Genomic DNA, 19,730 nt, shown 5'->3' with positions numbered 1-19,730 from the left:
GTAGCTTCTGTATTTAAACAGACACGGAGCAGCTTTCAGAACTTCAATGTCTGTTTAACCGGAAACATCTGTTTACTTAATCTAATCATTTAAGTGGTTACATTAAGTACTTCTGAAATGTGAGGATTTCCTGCTTTTATGTTGTGAGTTGGACAAACCAGGATATTTAAAGACGTCACTTTGTGACATCTCATTGACCAAACGATTAATTGAAGCCCTATAATCAATATTGCACAGAGAGAACAAAAACAAACTTGATACAGAAGTGATGGATAAAAGGTAATTCTTCAGTTTCTTTATTCGCGCTTCTACAAGGATGTACAGTTAACAGCTAGGTGACAGGACAGATCTGCATTAACTGATGTCACTACAGTTATGTTCCACTTCCACACATGCAGGATTTTAGCGGGCCGAAAAGATTGAAAAAAATAATTTTCTCTCAACCTTGCCAGCTCCTTGTCGGAGGAGTGTGTTGTTGCTGTGAGGAGCTATAGATGATAGTTTAGTTGCAGGTCACACAGCTGGAGTGAAGTAAAAGAGGTTGTAACAGGAAAGGAGGGACTCAACAAAGTTGAGATCGGTTGTGCTACTAGCAGCGGATACAGTAAGTGAGGTTTTGTAAACGGTGAGCGGCAATAAGGCAGCTGGTAACACTACAGAAAGGAAGTGACGAAACCGGTCATGACACAAAGATGTACTGATGTGGATCTGGCAGGGACATTACATAACATGCAGGGGACAGATGCCTGGGGAGCGCATGGATTCCACACACACAAGACTATCAACAGCACCTCAGGATGTGGGTGGAAGTACTTCATCACTGACCCACTTCTTTTTTTTTTTTTTTGTGCCATGCAAATACAACATAACAGGCCTTTGTCCTAATATTACAGATTACTGAAGTCACATGGAGCTGGTGAGTGTCAGAGGCACGGATAGGGAAGTTTACCTTCGTACTCTGAGGTGAACACTCTAATTTAAGCGAGATTCTCATAACTGGCAGGGACTTTGAGAGGGAAATGAGCCAGTTGCTGCATATCTGCTTCAAACAGAGACTTATTGCAGGATGGGAGTTGCGGTAAAATCCAGAAACAACTTTGAAACTTAATTTTCTCAGTTTCTGTTGTTGCTGAAAGTTTCCACAGGTTTAGGAAGACTCGGGATTATGAATCCATCTCCATCAAATGCACAAGAACAGTCTGACATTTTGGGAAGTACCCGTAGTCGCCTTCTTCCCGAGAGTTGGATGAGAAGATTATACCATTCATGTTTATTGGCGAAGTTGGATACGCAAATTAATCGTTCTTTTTGAACAAATGCTTTTATAGAGGAATGAGTTTACTTGATTTGCGGGAGTGACTCAAAAATGCTGCTGGCAGTAGCTGAATAATATTTAGTATCAATCTTCTCTTCCGACTCAGCAAGAAAGTGAAATGGTGTATTTCCTGAAATATCAAACTTTTCCTTTTGAGGGGAAAATTGTATGGTGTGTGTGTGTGCGCGTGGGAACTGTGTCAAACTTCCACTCTCATACACACTCACTGACGGGATGCAGAGAGCGAGGCTGAACGTTGGACAAAGGCATTCATCCAGTCGCCTGCTAGTCAAGCCCCTGCGATTGGCTGAGCAGTGCTTAAAATCTCCACCCACACAGAGCTTTGACTGGTGCTCTCTCCGTCCGTCACGCCGCCTCGCCTGCTCGCTACTTTAAGAAGGAGTCGAGCTTTCGTGCGATGTTGTCGAAGGAGTCGTCACCCATGTAGTCGATCTGGCCCGCTTCCCAGCGCTGCTTCCTCACCTCTGATGAAACCTTCTGTGGGGGAGGAGCTACGGGTGCCTGGTTCTCCCTCAAATCCTCGTGAAGCTTACCCTGCTTGACAGACAAGAGGCAGACAATGAATGGATCATAACATGGGACTGGAGCAATACTTTATAAGGACTGGTTTCCCCACATTCGGCCGAACGCTCTTTTTCTACAGGTTGAGACACAATCGGTGCATGCAGGGATTTCGTCAGGAGAGTCAAAGTGCAAACATGACATTTTGCGACACACTTTGCAGCCGATAAGAGTTTAGTTTCTGGATTCCTAGAGTAGAAGTACACTCAATAAGTCGATACAAATCAAGAGATAATGACACAACGGAGCGGAGCATTAACAGAGAGTGCAGATTAAGTAGAATTTAAAAATATTTGATGTAACCGGTGTTTCTGGTACATTTTCTTCCACAAAAAGAAAAGTTTGGTGTCAAAAGTTGAACTGCTAGACACAAGCTGTCTCATACTTCACTGCAAAGTCCAGTCTCACTGCATGTGCACTGGAGACTTTAAGTTTCTGTACACACAGATAAATGTGAAAACAGTATTCTGGTGTGATGAAGAAATTCTTCTTAAATACTTAAAGTTGCAAGTTCTGATGAATCACTGGCTTCACCAAATCAATACATTGATGACTGAATCTAAAATGTCCTTTTTCTCCACAGTTGTCCAAACTATAAGCAAAGCACATATTTGAGCGGAGGAGGACTTTAAAGCTCAACTATGTACATTCTGAAAGAAGAACTAACAAAACCTTCTTCTTACACACAGGCGTTGTGGTGCCAACTGGTCTGGTATGACCAGTAACATTTGGCAACAAGTGGTAAGTTCAGTCAGGTTACTTAATGATGACGCCTTTAAAGCAACTGACTTTAGAGACTTCGGGGAAATTTGAATGAGTCACTATCATGCAACTGCCACTCTAGGCCACTGTTCAGCAAATTGTGTCTCTTCAAATAATTCAAAATAAGTCCTACATTTAAAGATTCACTTGGTATACAGATTGTTTTTTATTTTATTTTTTTAAACTTCAGCCAGAGCTCAGCCCAAGACTTCAAGACTTTCTCCATGACGGGCCGGTATAAACTTGTGACACAAGATGGCAACTGGGCAAAGTTGCAGGTTTCATTTTCTGACTAACTCCATTTCAACGCTGCCCTGTTACAACAGGCAGCGTGGCAACTTCCTGCTAATCTGTAGAAAGCGGAACAGTTGTTGGAGGCGCCGCACGCTGCAAGCTATGCGTGCAGTCAACAAACACTACGTTTGGCAACAGACTGGTGCTGAGGAATGTTCAACAAATCAACTTTTTCTTGTTATTGTGGGAACTAAAACGGGACGGTCCTCTTATCTGGAGTCATAAAAAGCTTCAATATATGGCACTTTCACCATAGTAGAGTTCACCTAGTAATAACACGTATCGAAACAGTCAGGACAAGACGATTATGCAATAGGCTAAAAACACAATCGCACATCCTCGTTTATGTTTCCACACGTGCATAGTCGCCAAACTCACACGTACAACGGGACACACACACTCAAACAGCTGACGTACGTCCATGCTGGTGTCTACGAAGCCGCTGATGAATGGAGTTTCCCCATATGCCTGCTGCAGTAAAGGCTGCACCGATTTGGCGTACAGCTGCCACCACATGAGCAGGTAGTCGGGATGCAGGTGGCACTGGTCAGGGGACAGGGAGTGGCCTTTGACCTCGCCCGTCTGAGCCTCGTAGGAGTAGTTCCATGGCTTCACCTTTCCCAGGAAATGCACCACCTTGGCGTCCCGGCCGTACCTGTGAAAAACACAGCGGGCAAAGTGAGAGGCAGGAAAGCGTGCGAGAGAAACTTTTTTCTTTTTTTTTTTACTCTACCAAAAACAGTTTGGCTAACCTGAAAATGAGTTTTAAACCTCTGTGATACTCTACAGTGCAGATTTAAATAAAACAAAGTATACAAGTGTAGCTACAGTAGCTCCTCTGTTTTGAGGCAGGTTGTAGAAGAACGTGTGTTGTCCCAGCAGCCTATTATTCAACACCCAGTCGCACACACATGCACACACAAACACACAACCTTTGAACTGACCATGGATAAGCTTTATGCCTCCTAACACACCAAGCATTTCACAAGGACAGCTACAGATCCGGGCAATAGGTCGGCTTCACATGAACATAGGAAGAAACACTGGATACATGGATTGTGTGTGTGCGTACTGACTCTTTGAACGCTGGCAGGTAGGAGTAGATGGCGATACTGCTGAGGTTGTAGATGAAGGGGAGGTGTTTGGAAATATCTGCCGTCGCCCAGGTGTTAAAGAAGCTGTTGAGAACCCCCTGATCTCCACCTGCAGACATGGAAACACAAACATAAGCTTGAGACATTTGTTGACATAAATTTGGGCTCAAGTAGAGCAAACCGAGAGATGGCTAGAAGCTCTGGTTTGGTGCGTGTTAAGGTACAATTTAAACAGTTATAGTCACGTGAGAATGATTCTGCAACTACATTTTTGAATAAATGTTCTTTAATTCCAGTAATATTTACCATATCTGATCTCTATTCTCTGGCTGCAGCAATCCCTCAGACACTAGTACACACCTGAATGGTCAACACCACACACGCCTTACATTCCCACAGACTGTTCCCTATCTGTGATGTATAAATAGAAACTGAAAAGGAGTGTTGAGAACGCTGTGACGGGACAGTGAATGACATCATATGGCAAAATCTTTGAAGGCACTTATAGAACAGATGGCAGATGTATGCGACACATCGTTAACCGCAGACAAACTGCAGGGGTGAGGTGGCAGTGTGGGGACAAGGTTAGACCGGGTCAGAGCTAAGCTTAGGACTTGTATATAAAGTTTATACGAGTGTGTGTGTGTGTGTGTGTGTGTGTGTGTAGGGAAGGAGAAGGGTTGCAGGAGATTAATGGCATTATTTACATCAGCATGTTAGAATTGTCATTATAAGCTTGTTAGCATGGTAATGTTAGCATTAGCTCAAAGTACAGTGGTCTCACCTGCCTCACAGAGCTGCTAGCGTGTCTGCAGAATCGCACTGTTGTTTTAGTCGAGAAGAAAGAATCTTTTTTTTCTGTTTTTAGTTTTCTAAATAACTGCAAAAAAAAGAGAGACGGAAACATTCGGGTCTCACCGTCGAAGCTGCCGGTTTCCCTGCAGAACGTGAGCAGCTTCTCGTGCGTCTCATTGGACGGTCTGAAGACAAACACCCCGGAGTTGAAACAGTCGGGCCAACCAGGATCCGGCGCTGCAGATAGCTCCTCTCTCTCAAAGAGTTCATCTATATTTGACAGCACCTGAATACATTTAAAATAAGATCCACTGAGTTTCATTCATCAAGATTATGAGAACAATTTGCAGAAGTCTGAGGCAAAAATGCAGCAGCATGTGTTTAAACTCAGACATTTGTCACGTAGCTGAAATATGTTGTCACCGTATGGATAGCAGATATAACATGAACAAATGAATTAAATACAGACTGTTTCATGTTGTGATCAAAGGAGAATAAACAGTACTACTTTTTTAACTATGAGGTGGTTTGTCGTTGCCCCTTGTGTATGTTCTCTGTTGTTGTCGGGTGATTTGTCTCACCAGTGTGTCGGCGTCCATGAACACACACTTGCTGTACTGTGTGAGACTCCAGCAGTGCAGTTTGGTGAATGTTACTCCCAGGTCTGGACGCTTCATCAGAGATAGATGAGCTGTATCGCCCGAGTCCATAACGTCCACCACTTGCACCTCGTCGAAAATGGAGCGAAGGGCGTCTCTACAACACAGACGGTATGATTTGTGTCAGTGCGTGTGTGTGTGTGTGTGTTCGATATTGACCTTTGACAATTTGTCCTGAGTTACCTGCAAGGTTCAGCAACATGAGGTCCTACGAGCGCGACCAGCTTCCTGGTTGTGTTGTGGTTTAGTAACGACTGGCCGAGAACCATCGCTCCCTTGGCGTAGCGGTCATTTGTGGCCAGCGTCACAAAAGCTTGGTCTGCTTGGAGAAACACACAAACACTCATCAGCCATGTGACTTGGCCGGTTATCTCATAAATTACTTTTGTCAGGCCTAGTTCCATCGATCAGCCTTCTAATCAAGTCTCTTATTGGTTAAAACATTGGTGTGTATTGTGCATCATCTGAAAGATTAACCAGAGAAGTTTGATTTGAATAGCTGCTATCAACATTTGGGGGAAAATGTAAGTTTGTCAAGAAAATGTATATTATAAAATGCATTTGATTAGAATTCTGAAGGTGTCAAAAATGGTAAATAGTAACCCATGTAATCGGTGAAATCTGTGATGCGTTTGGTGAAATTGACGGACGCTATAGGCTCACAACAGCCTCATAACCAATAAATAACGAAAATTGATATAGACTGTGGGCAATTTTCACTGTTTTGTTTTACTTCAAAAGATACTGTGCATCCTCACATCTGAGCATTTATACTCACGGTTGCTATTAATGCGAGTAAATCTCCTCAGATAGGAAAGAAAGCTACAATTCGTGGACTTTCCACCACAAACTTTCCACTCAAGCATCCGTCTCTAAATTTGACAGGAAACCACAATAAATGAATGAATGCACTGTTATCTGCTTTGTTTTCCCTCCACACCAAACATGAACCATCCCGTCTCGTCAATCGTGTTTAACCCACCGCACCGGTACGAGTACGTCCACTTCATCTGCGGGCCTCTTGTGTGTGTGAACTTCAGTGTCTGCTGGGTCCCCCATGCATATATTAACAACAGCAGGGGGACACACTGTGTTTGTGCTCGAGTGAACTGTGGCCCAGAGCCAGCCGATAGTATTCATCAAGCTGAATGTGTGCGTTGTTTGGGGACTTCTGTGAAACCTGATCGGAGAGGCAGTGTTGTACGGTTGCTAGGGTCCGTTTCAAGGAACTTTAAACTGACTATCAAAGGAGGGTTAAGCCCGTCTCGCCCATACAGGAAGCAGGAGCCGGGTTCCCACAGTTATCTGAGGCCTCATGAAGCCATAGGACCGCCACACCTCTGGGTCCTACACGTCTGTGAAGATGTTAGCGACAACTTAATCTGTTATGAGTGCACCAATTTTAAAATATAATGGAGTAAATTCATGAGTAATATATGAAAATATACATTTATATAGGTTAGAGCATATTCTACTGTCAAATGTATTGTTCTATGCAAATAGAATGTGTAGAGATTGCATGTACAGTGTCCATTAAGGACATGTAATCATTGTTTTCTGTATGTAATTTCATGTTAATATAATATGTACTCTCTATTTGGGCATATAGTTACTGTAATCAATCCTTTATTACCGTATGGAGCAGTTTTCATAGTTATTCTTATCTAGAAAACACATTTATAGTAATACACTATAAACGGTGTGACACTAGAGGCCTCGACAGTATTAAACAAAAAAAAAAAACAAAAAAAAACTTCAAGGCCACACACTGCACGTCCGCACTGTCAAGTTAATCAAAGACCCCACATTAACCCAGGAAGTAAATAGTGTCTTCTTTAAAAAATAAAAGCATACATGCGCTCTGGAACTAAGTTTAATATAGAACTGTTAAAAACTGTAAAATAATGATTTAATCGTTTGGTCTGGCAAATTGTGAAAGGGGACCATCACTAAAGCTAAAGGTCTTCAAAACGCTTTTTGTCCGGTCAACAGTCCACAACTAGCAAATATTCACATTTGAAAAGCTACAACCAGTTAATTAATGTGTGGCATTATTATTTGAAAGAATTACCTAAAAATCGATTATCACATTTTTTTCAGATTCATTTTTTGACGATGGACCATATTGGCTAATTGTTTAAGCTCTAGTTTGTAATTTGATTAATTAATATAGATATGTATGAACCAAGTAAATAAAATATAAAATTAAATAATCGTAATAAAATTCTTAGATTGAATTTTAGGGCTCCTTCAATGAACGGGCCTCAACATTATGTGGCAATACAGATGTCAACTTAAAAGAAAAGCTCGACATTTTGGGAGATATACGTTCATTTGCCTTGTTAGACGAGAAAATCAATACCACTCACTCTCAGCGGATTTTTAGTCTATATGCTAAATACTCTAACCAGCTACAATATACATGATGGTGACTTTACAGGGGACGAATCAGACCTCAACGTTAGAGCTCAACAAATATCCACCAATATCATCTCATTAGATTTATGGGTAGCAGTAAAAATGTTAACCGATGAGTTACAAGAAATGAAGGTCATTTACAAAAAGTGACAGCGTTGATAAGATCATTTTTCAACTGTATATTGTCTCATTATCTTTGTCACGTATTCATCCGATTTTTTAATACTCTAATATTGGTAGGCCAATCTGTCTTGGTTGTGCTATAAAAACTGTTCAGAGTAGAGCAAAGCGCAGTCTGAATCTAAATAAACATGTTATTCTAAGGAAATATTACATTTTCTTTTCTCAACACAATTCTCCCTTTTAAATCTGAGCCTTTTGAAACTCAACTCTAGTTGCACTCAAACGCGTCAACTTTGAAGCTTGTAACCGGATGTGCTCTTTTTGATTACCGACAGCTTTACTTTGATCCAAGCCGCTGCATCAACTCATCAAATCAAACGCATTATAAAACCTTCAAATGGCCGCAGCACATATAACATAACTGCTATTAACGATTCAAAGCCATGGCCTCATTAATGTCCGCATGACAGAAGCAGTGAGTGTTGCAGAGGACGGATTTCTTTGCAGCGTGAAATAAAGAATTCGCGATATTTTGGGAGAAGAGGGCAGTTCGCGCAGCCTCGGTCCGATGCAGAGTGGCCGGGTTCCGGTGTCAGTGTGACGGATGCAAGTGTCGGCGGAGCCCCGGTGGTTCTTACCCGACATGGTGTGCAGCGGAGAGTCTACCCGGGGCGCGGAGGTCGTGATGGGGCAGACAGAGGGTTTGCACTGCGTAGCGCACAGGCTCAGCAGCTGGGAGCAGTCCAACACAGGAATTAAGCCCCACATTTTCCGGGTCATGTGACCAGTGACAGCCGACACGCCCCCTGCGTGGAGCCTATACGTCATCAGTGATGAAATACTCAAATTTGACCTTAGCTGACATATTAGCATGAAAATGTGCTATAATACCAAAAGTAAAAGTACTCGTTACGTCCTAGACAAATATGTATTATTATATTATAATAATAACACTTTAATGTTGCAGCTGGTAAAGGCGGAGCTCATTTTAACTTTATATCCTGCTGTTTTGCTTAATATATACTGTATTTTTAAAGTGCATCATCATTTATTTGTTGATTGTATTTTGTATTAATATTCTAAATCAGCACAGTAACTGGCCCAACTATAGCTGTGAGATTAATGTGGTGGAATAAAAACATCTTGTAACGGTGTATTTCTACAGTGTGGTATTATTACTTTTACCAGACTTGTTCTACGACTGGATACAAGGTGAATGTTTCCTGGTGGGATGACTAATCACTCGTATCAGAAGATGAACTTGTTAGAATCAGAAATTAGTGATGTTCGATTATTACAATCTAAATTTTGTTTTTAAAATGAATTAAGTTCGAGTTGTCAGCAAATACTGTCAACATAATGTGTGCCCTGCTTCAGTTTAAGAAGTGGACTGTTTGGCAACATGCAGCAGGATGACCTTTACTTGGCTGCACTACTTTTCAAAGAAAAACAGGGAGATCTTCTTCACTTCACCAGCTTGTGACAGCACTGCCTCTGAGTGGTCGTGACTTCAAATTACAGCTGAATGAAGCGTCAAAGGCTTATAACCAAACAAGGAAATGCAGGTGGGTGTGGGGACACAGCTATTATTACATTAAATATAAATACTCCAGATACTCCAATACATCCATTTTATTTTATAAGAAGCGATATATCTACTATTAGAACCAGTAACAGCAACATGTGTCTATGTCAACAATATTTTAAACTATAAACTCATAAAGAAAATTCATATTTAGTATCACAACATGTCGAAGCTCAGTGCTAGAGAAGACATATTTGCAGCATTATTGTGTGCATGCATGCTTGTTGTGCTGCAAGTTTGTGTGGTTTTCTACTCTCCTTCCTGTGCATGTGTACCAAAGTGAATAATGCAGGAGGCTTATGACAAAGTCTTTGGCTGACTGTTACATTTTTACACCAACAACTGATCCTGGCTCAGGGTCCACAACCAAAAACTGTGGCTGGTACACCAACAACTGGAGGTGGAGCGCTTGCCTCAGACCGGCGATTAGTAGCAGAGGGTAACCGGAGATCACTTCAGAGTCACAGAGTGAAACATGCTGATCAAGTGTCCGAGGGGGAGATAGAAAGATGGAGTCTTTGTGGATTCAGAGGCAAACAAATAAATAGATTCTGTATAAGTTTGTAGTGAATAGGTGTAAACATGTCTTTAGTATGTTCGTCTGATCCAAGAGAGAAACATTTTGCACAGTCTTGTGTCTTGGTTTCGGCTGGTTATGGGACTGTGTGTGGCTTTTTGAGCGGTGGTGGAGGTGAAAGGAGAGGCTGACAGGTACGCACAGAGAAAAGGAAGGGAGGTAAACACAAGAGGAGAGCAGTGAAAGAAAGCGGCCCAAAACTCTGCAGCAAGCTGATTTTCTACTTTGGACTGGCCCTGCTCCGGACTCTAAGCCCATCAGCCTGCCTGGGACTGAATGTAAGCTCCTTACTACTTTTGTTTCCTTACAGTAACAGTTATTCTTAAAGACAGGCCAACTTTGCTGCATGATGAACAGTTGTCAAACTAGCACTACAGAAGTTTCCTATGGCCTAAACATACAGGTCAAGATACACAGATTTAGGAAGAGCATCACAAGCGTTTTTCAAGACATAAAGGCAGAGAGACAATAAAACAATAAAAGTGTGATCTGCTGCAGTTTTGTTGCAGTAAAGTGGCAGTGTTGCTGTGCAGTGGGGGCAGTTTAATCTAAGTGATGCAGTTGGCTGTGTGCCTCAGGTTACAGGGCTTTGTGTGGCAGTGAGGCACGCTATGCAGGCAAACACAGGCCTCATGTTTTAAACATCTTTGACAGAAATGCAAAATGTGTGTGTGGTCCGTTAAAGAACCTGTGGCTGAATGTAACGAGTGATCAATCTAAGTCTTTGCAAGAAAGTCTGTGAATATGCCACACACTTTATTTCATTGGCCTTGTTAGTGTTTTTATTTGAATGTGTTTAGTATGTTTTTTTATCCTTTCTTCCTGCTGTCCCCACAACATGTGTGTTAGTGTATAACTTTTCATGTTTTCTAGATGCATTGCAGTCATTGCAAACCAATTGCCCTGAAGAGACAAACTGGTGAACGTCTAAATGTGATGACACAGCTGAGGTGTTAACTGTTAACTGTCTATGCCTGTCACAGGGTCCAGAAAGGCCAAAGGTCCATTCTGATATGCCTCTCCTTAGTGGCTCCTCCTAGGTGAGATAACCAGCTCTCCAGCCTCTCTGGGATCCAGCTTCCGCTCTGCCTGAAGCCTCGCAGAGATCTGGAGGACTCGACTCGTGCAGCCAGTCCAGAGGGATCAGCACCGAGAGGCTTATAACTCAAGACAGGACTAACAGGAAACTCTTATGAAGGTACTTGTGTCTGTCTGTCAAGCAAAGAACCAAAAAGATACTTTACAGTAAAATGCTAATACCTCGGCGGGGGTTGTAAAAAACCTAAGGTGTGTGAATGTGCCTGTATGTGTGTGTGTGAAAAGTCGGTGCAGAGTAAAGAAATGCCAGTGAGAAGTCACAAGGCTTTACCCTGGACAAATTCCAGTAAATAACCTGACACTTCTTTATTGTTCTTCCACCTTTAGCTCATCTCTGTTGTCAAACTCAGCTTTTGTTAGTTCTGTTTTCTGTAGTTAAATGATTTCTCTATGTTTGCAGCGTTAAAATTAAGCGTTGTTAAGTCGACATATTGATCAATCTGGCAAAACCAGCTCCTACTTTGTGTCCAGTGTGATCCAGAACTGTGTGTGTGTGTGTGTGTGTGTGTGTGTGTGTGTGTGTGTGTGTGTGTGTGTGTGTGTGTGTGTTTCAGGTACACAAAGCAGAAGCTACTATGGAGAGTCATGTCACACAGATTTCCAGAGATGACCTCGAGGATCTCAGAGATGCCTTTAATAGAATTGGTCAGTTCCACACTCACACACTCACACACTCACACACACACGCACACGCACACGCACGCACACACCTGACCTGACCCTACAGTTGTACTGACAGGAATCTAAGTAGGACATTTACAGCTGACAATAAAGCTTGACTCTTACACGAGATACTTTTATTGCCTTGGGTTGTTCATAATGAGACGTTGCCAGATTTTATCAGTTTATCATCAACATAACTGTATGGTTACAAAAAGATGCTGATAATAGTGAGCAACATAAATAAGGAATGTCACATTTCTATATGATACTCAAATAGAAAGCACAGTAGATTAAAGAAGTAAAGAGGGTGAGACAGAGATTTTTAAATGTTGAAATGACCTGACATGTAGCTGTAAAGTCAAAAGTTCTTGAAATAAATTTGGTGCTAATTATAAGTTGAATGGAGACATTGTTTCATTGGTACACTTCCAATTAGATTAATTACAATGAATTGCTCGAGTTGTGGTTATGTTAGCTGAGGTAAAATTAGTTTTTGATCATTATGTGTTGATGAACATAAAAATTGGACAGTGCATGTATTATAATAAAGGCAACGTTACAGTCGAATGGTTTATCATGTTGTGAGCGTCAAACTTTTTAACGTGAGAACTTTTCTTTGTGTGAGGATGGTTTAAGCAGAAAGGGCAACAAGTTAAGTCAATTATTAGATTTGATATCAGATCTTTTATTAAGACATGAAGTATTTGCAATGTTTATATACTACAGGTTTTCATATCTGTACATTTGAAACAGCATCAGTGTTTTCATCAATGACTACCTTTTGTTTCTTAGTTTAGTGTATTAGCATGCTAAAGTGCAGTTGAGGCCGATTGGATGTCATTTGTTTTGTAAGTATTTACTCATAAACCAGAGGATGATATCAAGTGAGGATTCGACCTAAAGGTGACACGAGATGAACAGTGACAGGCTCAACAAAGACCATAAATGTCTGCACTAGTTTGCATCGTAATACATATGACAGTTATGGAGATATTTCCCTCTGAACAACAAATGTAAAACCTCAACCGTGGGGACCATGAATGTCTGTACGCAATTTGAAGGGAATCTCTGCAATAGTTGTTGAGATTTCAGTCTAGAACAAAAAAAATCTGTTCACAATTTTTTATCCGTCCTTTTTCTTCCTAATTCTCACGACTCATGTTCACACTAAGGCAAGACCGTATGATGACTTTGTTTCAATTTGGGGGATCACAAGCCCAAAATCCTGTTTAGTGCACAGCAGCTCAGCTGAAGGCGACAATTTGACATATATGAAGAGCAAAGTTTGCCATAATAAATGAATAATGAATGAACTCTTATTTGGTTTTAAATGGAGCAGTAACTATACGCAATAAAACACAACTAATTAAACTGAAATATCAGTCTCTATTCTCCCTATAATTCGTACCAAATTACTCACAAATTCTTATTATATTAAATGATTAGGAAACTACAGACCTCAATAAAGCATTATCAGTCTTTTGTTTGTCCTTGCTTTTATTATCTGCGTGCAATACTTCCAAATAGATATTATGCTCATCATTTTAACATTAATATTTGTAGAGCAAATTGACTCATTGTATATGTGTGCGTTTCTCTCTGTGTCTATGTGTGTTCAGATATTGATAACAGCGGCTTCGTGAGCGACTTTGAGCTCCAGGAGCTGTTCAGAGAGGCGCGTTTCTCCCTGCCGGGGTACAAAGTGCGAGAGATCGTCGAGATCTTCATCGCTGGAGACACCAACAAGGACGAGAAGATCAGCTTTGACGAGTTTGTTTCTGTAAGTTTGGATGCAGTTTGTGAGCAAAAGAAGTACAACTTATTCATCAAAAGCGCTCTTGGAGTAACGTAGCCTGTCCATGTTCAGATCTATCAAGAACTGAAGAGCAAGGAGCTCAGCGAGACGTTTAGGAAAACCGTCACGAGGAGAGATGGGATCCGTTCCTTCGGAGGAATGTCAGGAAACTCCAGCGAGGGAACGCAGCACTCCTACTCTGGTGTGAGAGAGTATGCATTGTGTGTGTTGTTGTTGTTGTTGTTGTTGTGTGTATATCATGCTTTATGTCGATTTTCCTAATTTTGATTGCTGTGATCTCGGTGTGCCAAAAAGTGTAGCTCTCTGTGACTATATCATGTGTGTGTAGATGAGGAGAAGGTGGCATTTGTCAACTGGATTAACAAAGCCCTGGCAAAAGACAACGACTGCCAACACCTGCTGCCCATGAACCCTGACGATGAAAGCCTCTTCACCTCTGTTCGTGATGGCATCCTGTTATGGTAACACACACACACACACACACATACACATGGACGAATCTGAGATTACACATATCTGAAATGAATCACTCACACTCCTTGTTCTCCATCAGCAAAATGATCAACCTGTCTCAGCCTGACACGATTGACGAAAGAGTCATCAACACTAAGAAACTTGCCACTTTTACAATGACAGTGAGTAGTAAATCAATAACACTTATAACACACATACACTGCAAATACTAAGAAACGTGTCATGCATGCTAGCGTGCTCGTTTGCGCTCTGGCGGAGAGTTAATTGAGAAGCTCGATAGCTAGTTGTTTTTCACCAGACTATTTCATGGCTGCTTACTGTGAGGTTGCAGGCAACCAGCTGAGGCTCCAGAAATTGTAGTTTTAAAAAATATATATTTAATGAGTAATGGACAGAGCCAGGCTAGCTATGTCCCCCCCTGTTTCCAGCCAACTGGCTGCTAAAGCTCCAACTTCATACTGAGTTGACAAAAGTGAGAATGGTATCAATCCTCTCATCTAACTCTGCAAAAAAAGCAAATAAAGGTATTTACTAAAGAATCAAGCATTACTTTTAACAATAATTTATAAAGGGCTGGAAACTAAGAAACAACATTTGTATCTCACTAACTAGTTAAAAGGAAACTAGAAATAGATACATTTATTTGATTTTATTCAACTAAGACAGTAACAGTTCTAAGTGTAGCTCTAGACAATAGATTGGTCTTTCAACAAGGTTGCACTGTGCAATACCATCTTGTAATATATTAACTTATTACTACCTCATGTATTATATATATTCTGTAAATGTCTCCTCTGTGGAGAAGGAAGGAAAGAACAGTCACATATTTGTCCTTTTTTTACAACTTGATGTTGTTGTTTAATAAGTTAGTTATTATTTGGAGGACTCGGGCCACAGCCTTTCATTTTGGTGAGCTGGTACAATTATTTCTATGAAATTTCTGATTTTGAGCAAAAATGAACATGTTGATCCACAATTTGTAGGAGAATCTGGTCCTAGCGCTGAACTCAGCTTCAGCGATCGGCTGTACGGTGGTGAGCATTGACGCCCATGATCTGATGGCTGGGAAACCCCACCTGGTTCTGGGCCTGCTCTGGCAGATTATCAAGGTCGGCCTCTTTGCTGATTTAGAAATCAGCAGGAACGAAGGTCAGTTCACACGCACACGCACACGAGGTATATTTTAAAAACTATAACCTTTTATAGAGAGTTTTAAACTAATGGCATGTGTGTCTTCAGGTCTGATTGGCCTTGTGACAGACAAGGAGAATCTGGACCATCTGCTGTCTCTCTCCCCTGAGGAGCTGCTGCTCCGCTGGGTCAACCAACATCTACGCAACGCTGGAACAACCACCATCAGCAACTTCAGCGATGATATTAAGGTCCTCCTCAGAAAACACACACACACACACACACACGCGCACACACACACACACACACACACACACACACACACACACACACACACACACACACACACACACACACACACATTTACACAAAAAAAAGGTGTGTAATCCCTTTTTGTATTGTACCACTGTAGGACTCACGAGCCTACTTCCACCTGTTGGACCAGATTGCTCTTCAAGAGGAGCAAGACTACAAAAGGAGCGTCAAAATCGACATGAGCGCTATTAATGTGAGTCACTTTATTTTAAAATCACAAAGAAAAGCTGATGAATGGAAAATGTCAAATCTCTCTGTTCTATTATCCTACAGATAGAAATCACACTAAATATAGGGACCTTCCCATTGGATTCTGGCATGATTATCTGTACGTAGTATCATGTTTTATGTGTATGTGAAGGAGCGTGATTTGGACCGAAGGGCTGAGATGATGCTGCAGCAGGCGGCCCGGCTGGAGTGCAGACAGTTCGTGTCTCCTCATGACGTCACATCTGGGAACAGCAAACTCAACTTGGCTTTTGTGGCCAACCTGTACAACATGCATCCTGGCGTGCAGAAGGCTCAGATCAATGGCGGCAACGGCATAGGAACTGCACACATAGAGCGTGAGACACCGATTTTGTCCGATATTAGGCTGCATCATACCACGGTCTTGGGGCTGCTCATTGCATCACATAAAATGCTGGCATGCACACTCATGCCAGAATGCTTATCATATTGTAAATGTACAGAGAACTGATTTGAAGAAAAACCCACAGGTCATAAACCCAATAAAAAGCCCAAGTAAGTAAATATTTCAGGGTTAGTTATGGCAGCCATAAAACCATATCTACTTTACATAAGCTACCGCTGAACTTAAAACATTCCTACCAGGTGACAGTAACTGTGTGGGAACAGCTGGTTGATAACGTGATGTGGCTGTTTATCATGTTCTTCATATCTTTCCAGCTGAGTCCAACGAAGAGAAAACATTTAGAAACTGGATGAACTCTCTGGGTGTCTCTCCGCATGTCAATCACTTGTTCTGGTATGTCATCAGATACGCATCAATGTGGATAACCTTATCAAAGACAAGGGATGGAAACTTTATGCCTCCATTTACCTATTTATGGGCTGCACCAGTACAACCAGTAATGAGGGTAGAGAATCATCTGGGCAATTAGGAAATCAGGGGAGCAACATCAGTGTCCTCTTTCGATATACTAACATTTAAAAATTGGCTTTTTTACACTTACCTTTTATCTATATTTATTTTATTACATTTGTATATCACATGTTCTCTTCTGCTCTTGTGAGTATAAGCATTGTTTTCTTTGCTCTTACTTTCTAAACTTCTTTTTGAAGTTGCCTTATAAATAAAAGTTCTTATCTTTATTAATATTATCACAGTACAAAGTATTCTACTTGTAGACTGGTGCCTTGCTCAAGGGTTATATAGCTGAAATATTATTACTTCACTTTCTGTACACACATTTTTCTCTGTACCAGTTTACCCCTTTAGACTTCAAAGCTGTAATGTCCCAATTTATAATAAGTGTCATGAACAGGGTTATAGACAGGTTTAAAAAAAATCTGAAGTTGAGTCCATGTGAATGTGGTAGAGGCATATTGGATCCCACATTGATTTATTGATTTATTGGGCCAGAAGTAATCAAATGTAAACAGTCTATAACAGACTGGCCTAAGCCTGTAAAATATCCACAAAGTTTTTAACGCCAACAAGAATCCCATTTTTAGTGCACAAGCCTGAAAATGACATGCTCAAAATAAAGTGACTCTCTGTAATTACTTTGTTAATTAGAGTAAGTGATACTGAACCAGATTTAGCATAGTGTAAATCTTGTATTTTTTTCACCTCTTTAGTTCAATGATTCATTTCTGCATGCGCCTCAGTGCAGTGATACCGTGTTTTCCTCACTGTCTGTGTGTTTGCTCTTACAGGGACCTGTGTGATGGTTTGATCATCATGCAGCTTTATGAGAAGGTTAATGTGTCTGTGAACTGGAAGAAAGTCAACAACCCACCTTATGCTGTCCTGGGGGCCAACATGAAGAAGGTGTCCACATTAAAGAAATAGAAAGAAACATTTTAACGATAAAATAAAAGGAAAGTAAGATTGTATTTCCTCTCATGTCTCAGCTGGAGAACTGTAACTATGCTGTGGAGCTGGGCAGGGATGTAGCTCATTTCTCTCTAGTCGGCATCGGAGGAGAAAACCTGAACGAGGGGAGCCGATTGCACACCCTGGCGCTGGTCTGGCAGCTGATGAGGAGGTACAAGCACTGGTCAAAGCTGTGGGACATAACAATTTTGGTGGTTTGGATGCAATGGCTCCTTAGCGTTGTCTATCCTGCTTGTTATCCTCCAGGTACACAGTGTCGGTTTTGTTAGATCAGGGTGATGGTGATAAGGTTGGAGATCAGATCATCCTCAACTGGGTCAACAGCACCTTGAGCCACAAACGAAAGGACACACAGATCAGCAGCTTCAAGGTATGTGTGTGTGCGTCTGTTTGTCTGTTTGTGTGAATGCATGGTGTATATGAGTAAACACATTTGCATTGGACACTGTTTCCCTGTTTTCTGCAGGACAAACTGATCAGCACCAGTCTGCCAGTGATTGACCTGATCGACGCCATCGCTCCCGGTACCGTCAAGTGGAACATGGTGAAGAGAGCAGAGAGAGAAGTGCTGAAGGATGCTGATAAACTCAACAACGCAAAGTAAAAGACAAAATCTCAACTGCCCCCCCCCCCCCCCCCCCCCTTCCCTGTATCTTTGTATTTGTCACTCGATCATCTTCTCGTCTCTCTTTCTGTTTCTCTCCCAGGTATGCGATCTCATTGGCTCGTAAGATCGGAGCTCGTGTCTACACGCAGCCGGAAGATTTGGTGAAAGTAAATCCCAAGATGGTGCTGACGCTGTTCGCCTCTCTCATGGGCCACGGTATGAAAAAGGTCAACTGCTGAAACAGACAGGAACCAGCCACCTGGAAACCAACCACCAATATACATTTCATTTCTGTGCGCTTTTCATTCCCCCCCATGTTTTTCTCATCAATGTATTTTTTTTCTTTAACCTTTACCTTTCTGTGATCAGAGCAAGACACTGTTATTCTCTGTTTCTCTTTTCATGCAAACAATAAGTGTACTTGAAGTTGTAAATCATTTCTCATCAGCATTAGCATTTGTTTGTTGCCTGTGATTTGACAGAGCAAGCTCCTAATTGTTCTTTTCTGTATCATATTTGATAGTGTATGACATCTGTTTACTTATTCTGCTATATGAACAGAAAAGGAGATACAGCAGAAGGAAAAGCAGAATCACACACGCACCTATCCTTTTTATCTGTACATGTTGTGCATTGAATATTGCTATTAAATTATTAAAGAGAATCTATTAAATGTAACCAGCGACCTTGTATGTGTCTGGTTAAATAAAGAAGAAAATCAATATACTCATGTGGATTTAGAGACACTGAGCTACATTTTAGGACAACATAAAGGGGAGCATTGGATGTGATCCGATAGTGTCTCGAAAATTTGGAAAGCGAAAAAATAAAATTATGCTATAAAGTCCACAAATACTTCTCTTCTCTTTGGTGACTGGGTCAGTATATCTGCAACACAACCAAAAGGGATTTTGAACACAACACAATTTAAACAAAACAAAAAAGTAGCCTATGTATGGTGATGGAAAGTGTACAATTCTGAGGTACTTGTACTTGATTAATTTAATTTTCTTCTATATAACTCCACTGCATTTCAAATATTGTACTCCAAGGATTTTGTTCCTAAATACTTTACAGATCCAGATTACTAATGCAACAATATTTATCAACAAATAAATTAAGTATATAAAACCACCCCACCTTTACTATCTGCAACATAAAAAATATGCTTACACATCAATAAATTAGTGTCTATTACAATCTATGAATTGAATATTACCTGATTATGACCATTCTGCAGAGGGAATACTTACTGGTACTTGTACTTGTACTTTTCCCTAAATAAAATGCCTCTGTACGTCTTCCACCGCTGTACTGTATTTACTTTTTCGGTCCGTAT

The 19,730-nt window shown here is 41.1% G+C and overlaps 2 protein-coding genes across 2 annotated transcripts; one reads left to right on the top strand and one right to left on the bottom strand.

The window, feature by feature from the left end:
- The first annotated feature begins 128 nt into the window (after window positions 1-128).
- LOC142968692 (plastin-1-like) lies at window positions 129-19,191 on the top strand. The gene is made up of 16 exons (XM_076108676.1): window positions 129-11,402; window positions 11,857-11,947; window positions 13,585-13,745; window positions 13,833-13,962; window positions 14,110-14,242; window positions 14,335-14,416; window positions 15,239-15,404; window positions 15,495-15,637; window positions 15,799-15,894; window positions 16,063-16,267; window positions 16,611-16,689; window positions 17,604-17,718; window positions 17,802-17,935; window positions 18,031-18,154; window positions 18,251-18,384; window positions 18,492-19,191. Exons 1-16 carry the CDS (start codon window positions 11,397-11,399, stop codon window positions 18,628-18,630), a joined length of 1,938 nt encoding a protein of 645 aa, XP_075964791.1. The 5' UTR covers window positions 129-11,396; the 3' UTR covers window positions 18,631-19,191.
- On the bottom strand, window positions 267-8,822 carry LOC142968695 (glycogenin-1-like). The gene is made up of 7 exons (XM_076108683.1): window positions 8,681-8,822; window positions 5,685-5,820; window positions 5,424-5,598; window positions 4,966-5,128; window positions 4,030-4,156; window positions 3,371-3,608; window positions 267-1,870 (listed from the first exon to the last, which is right to left on the bottom strand). The coding sequence occupies exons 1-7, from the start codon at window positions 8,820-8,822 to the stop codon at window positions 1,703-1,705; spliced, it is 1,149 nt and encodes a 382-aa protein (XP_075964798.1). The 3' UTR covers window positions 267-1,702.
- Window positions 19,192-19,730: the final 539 nt, after the last annotated feature.

The sequence above is a fragment of the Anarhichas minor genome, unplaced genomic scaffold (genome assembly GCF_050575085.1).
Source record: "Anarhichas minor isolate MPS153535 unplaced genomic scaffold, ASM5057508v1 ptg000040l, whole genome shotgun sequence".
NCBI lineage: Eukaryota > Metazoa > Chordata > Actinopteri > Perciformes > Anarhichadidae > Anarhichas > Anarhichas minor.
This window is presented reverse-complemented; position numbering and strand designations above follow the sequence as displayed.

Excerpts from the sequence above, each read along its gene's own strand:
- LOC142968695 (XM_076108683.1), bottom strand. The coding sequence starts at position 8,822 with ATGACCCGGAAAATGTGGGGCTTAATTCCTGTGTTGGACTGCTCCCAG. Across the intron at positions 3,609-4,029 it reads TACCTGCCAGCGTTCAAAGA|GTACGGCCGGGACGCCAAGG; the intron begins GTCAGTACGCAC and ends TGTTTTTCACAG. Across the intron at positions 1,871-3,370 it reads TCGTAGACACCAGCATGGAC|GGTAAGCTTCACGAGGATTT; the intron begins GTACGTCAGCTG and ends TCTGTCAAGCAG.
- LOC142968692 (XM_076108676.1), top strand. Across the intron at positions 18,155-18,250 it reads CACAGATCAGCAGCTTCAAG|GACAAACTGATCAGCACCAG; the intron begins GTATGTGTGTGT and ends TGTTTTCTGCAG. Across the intron at positions 18,385-18,491 it reads GATAAACTCAACAACGCAAA|GTATGCGATCTCATTGGCTC; the intron begins GTAAAAGACAAA and ends TTTCTCTCCCAG.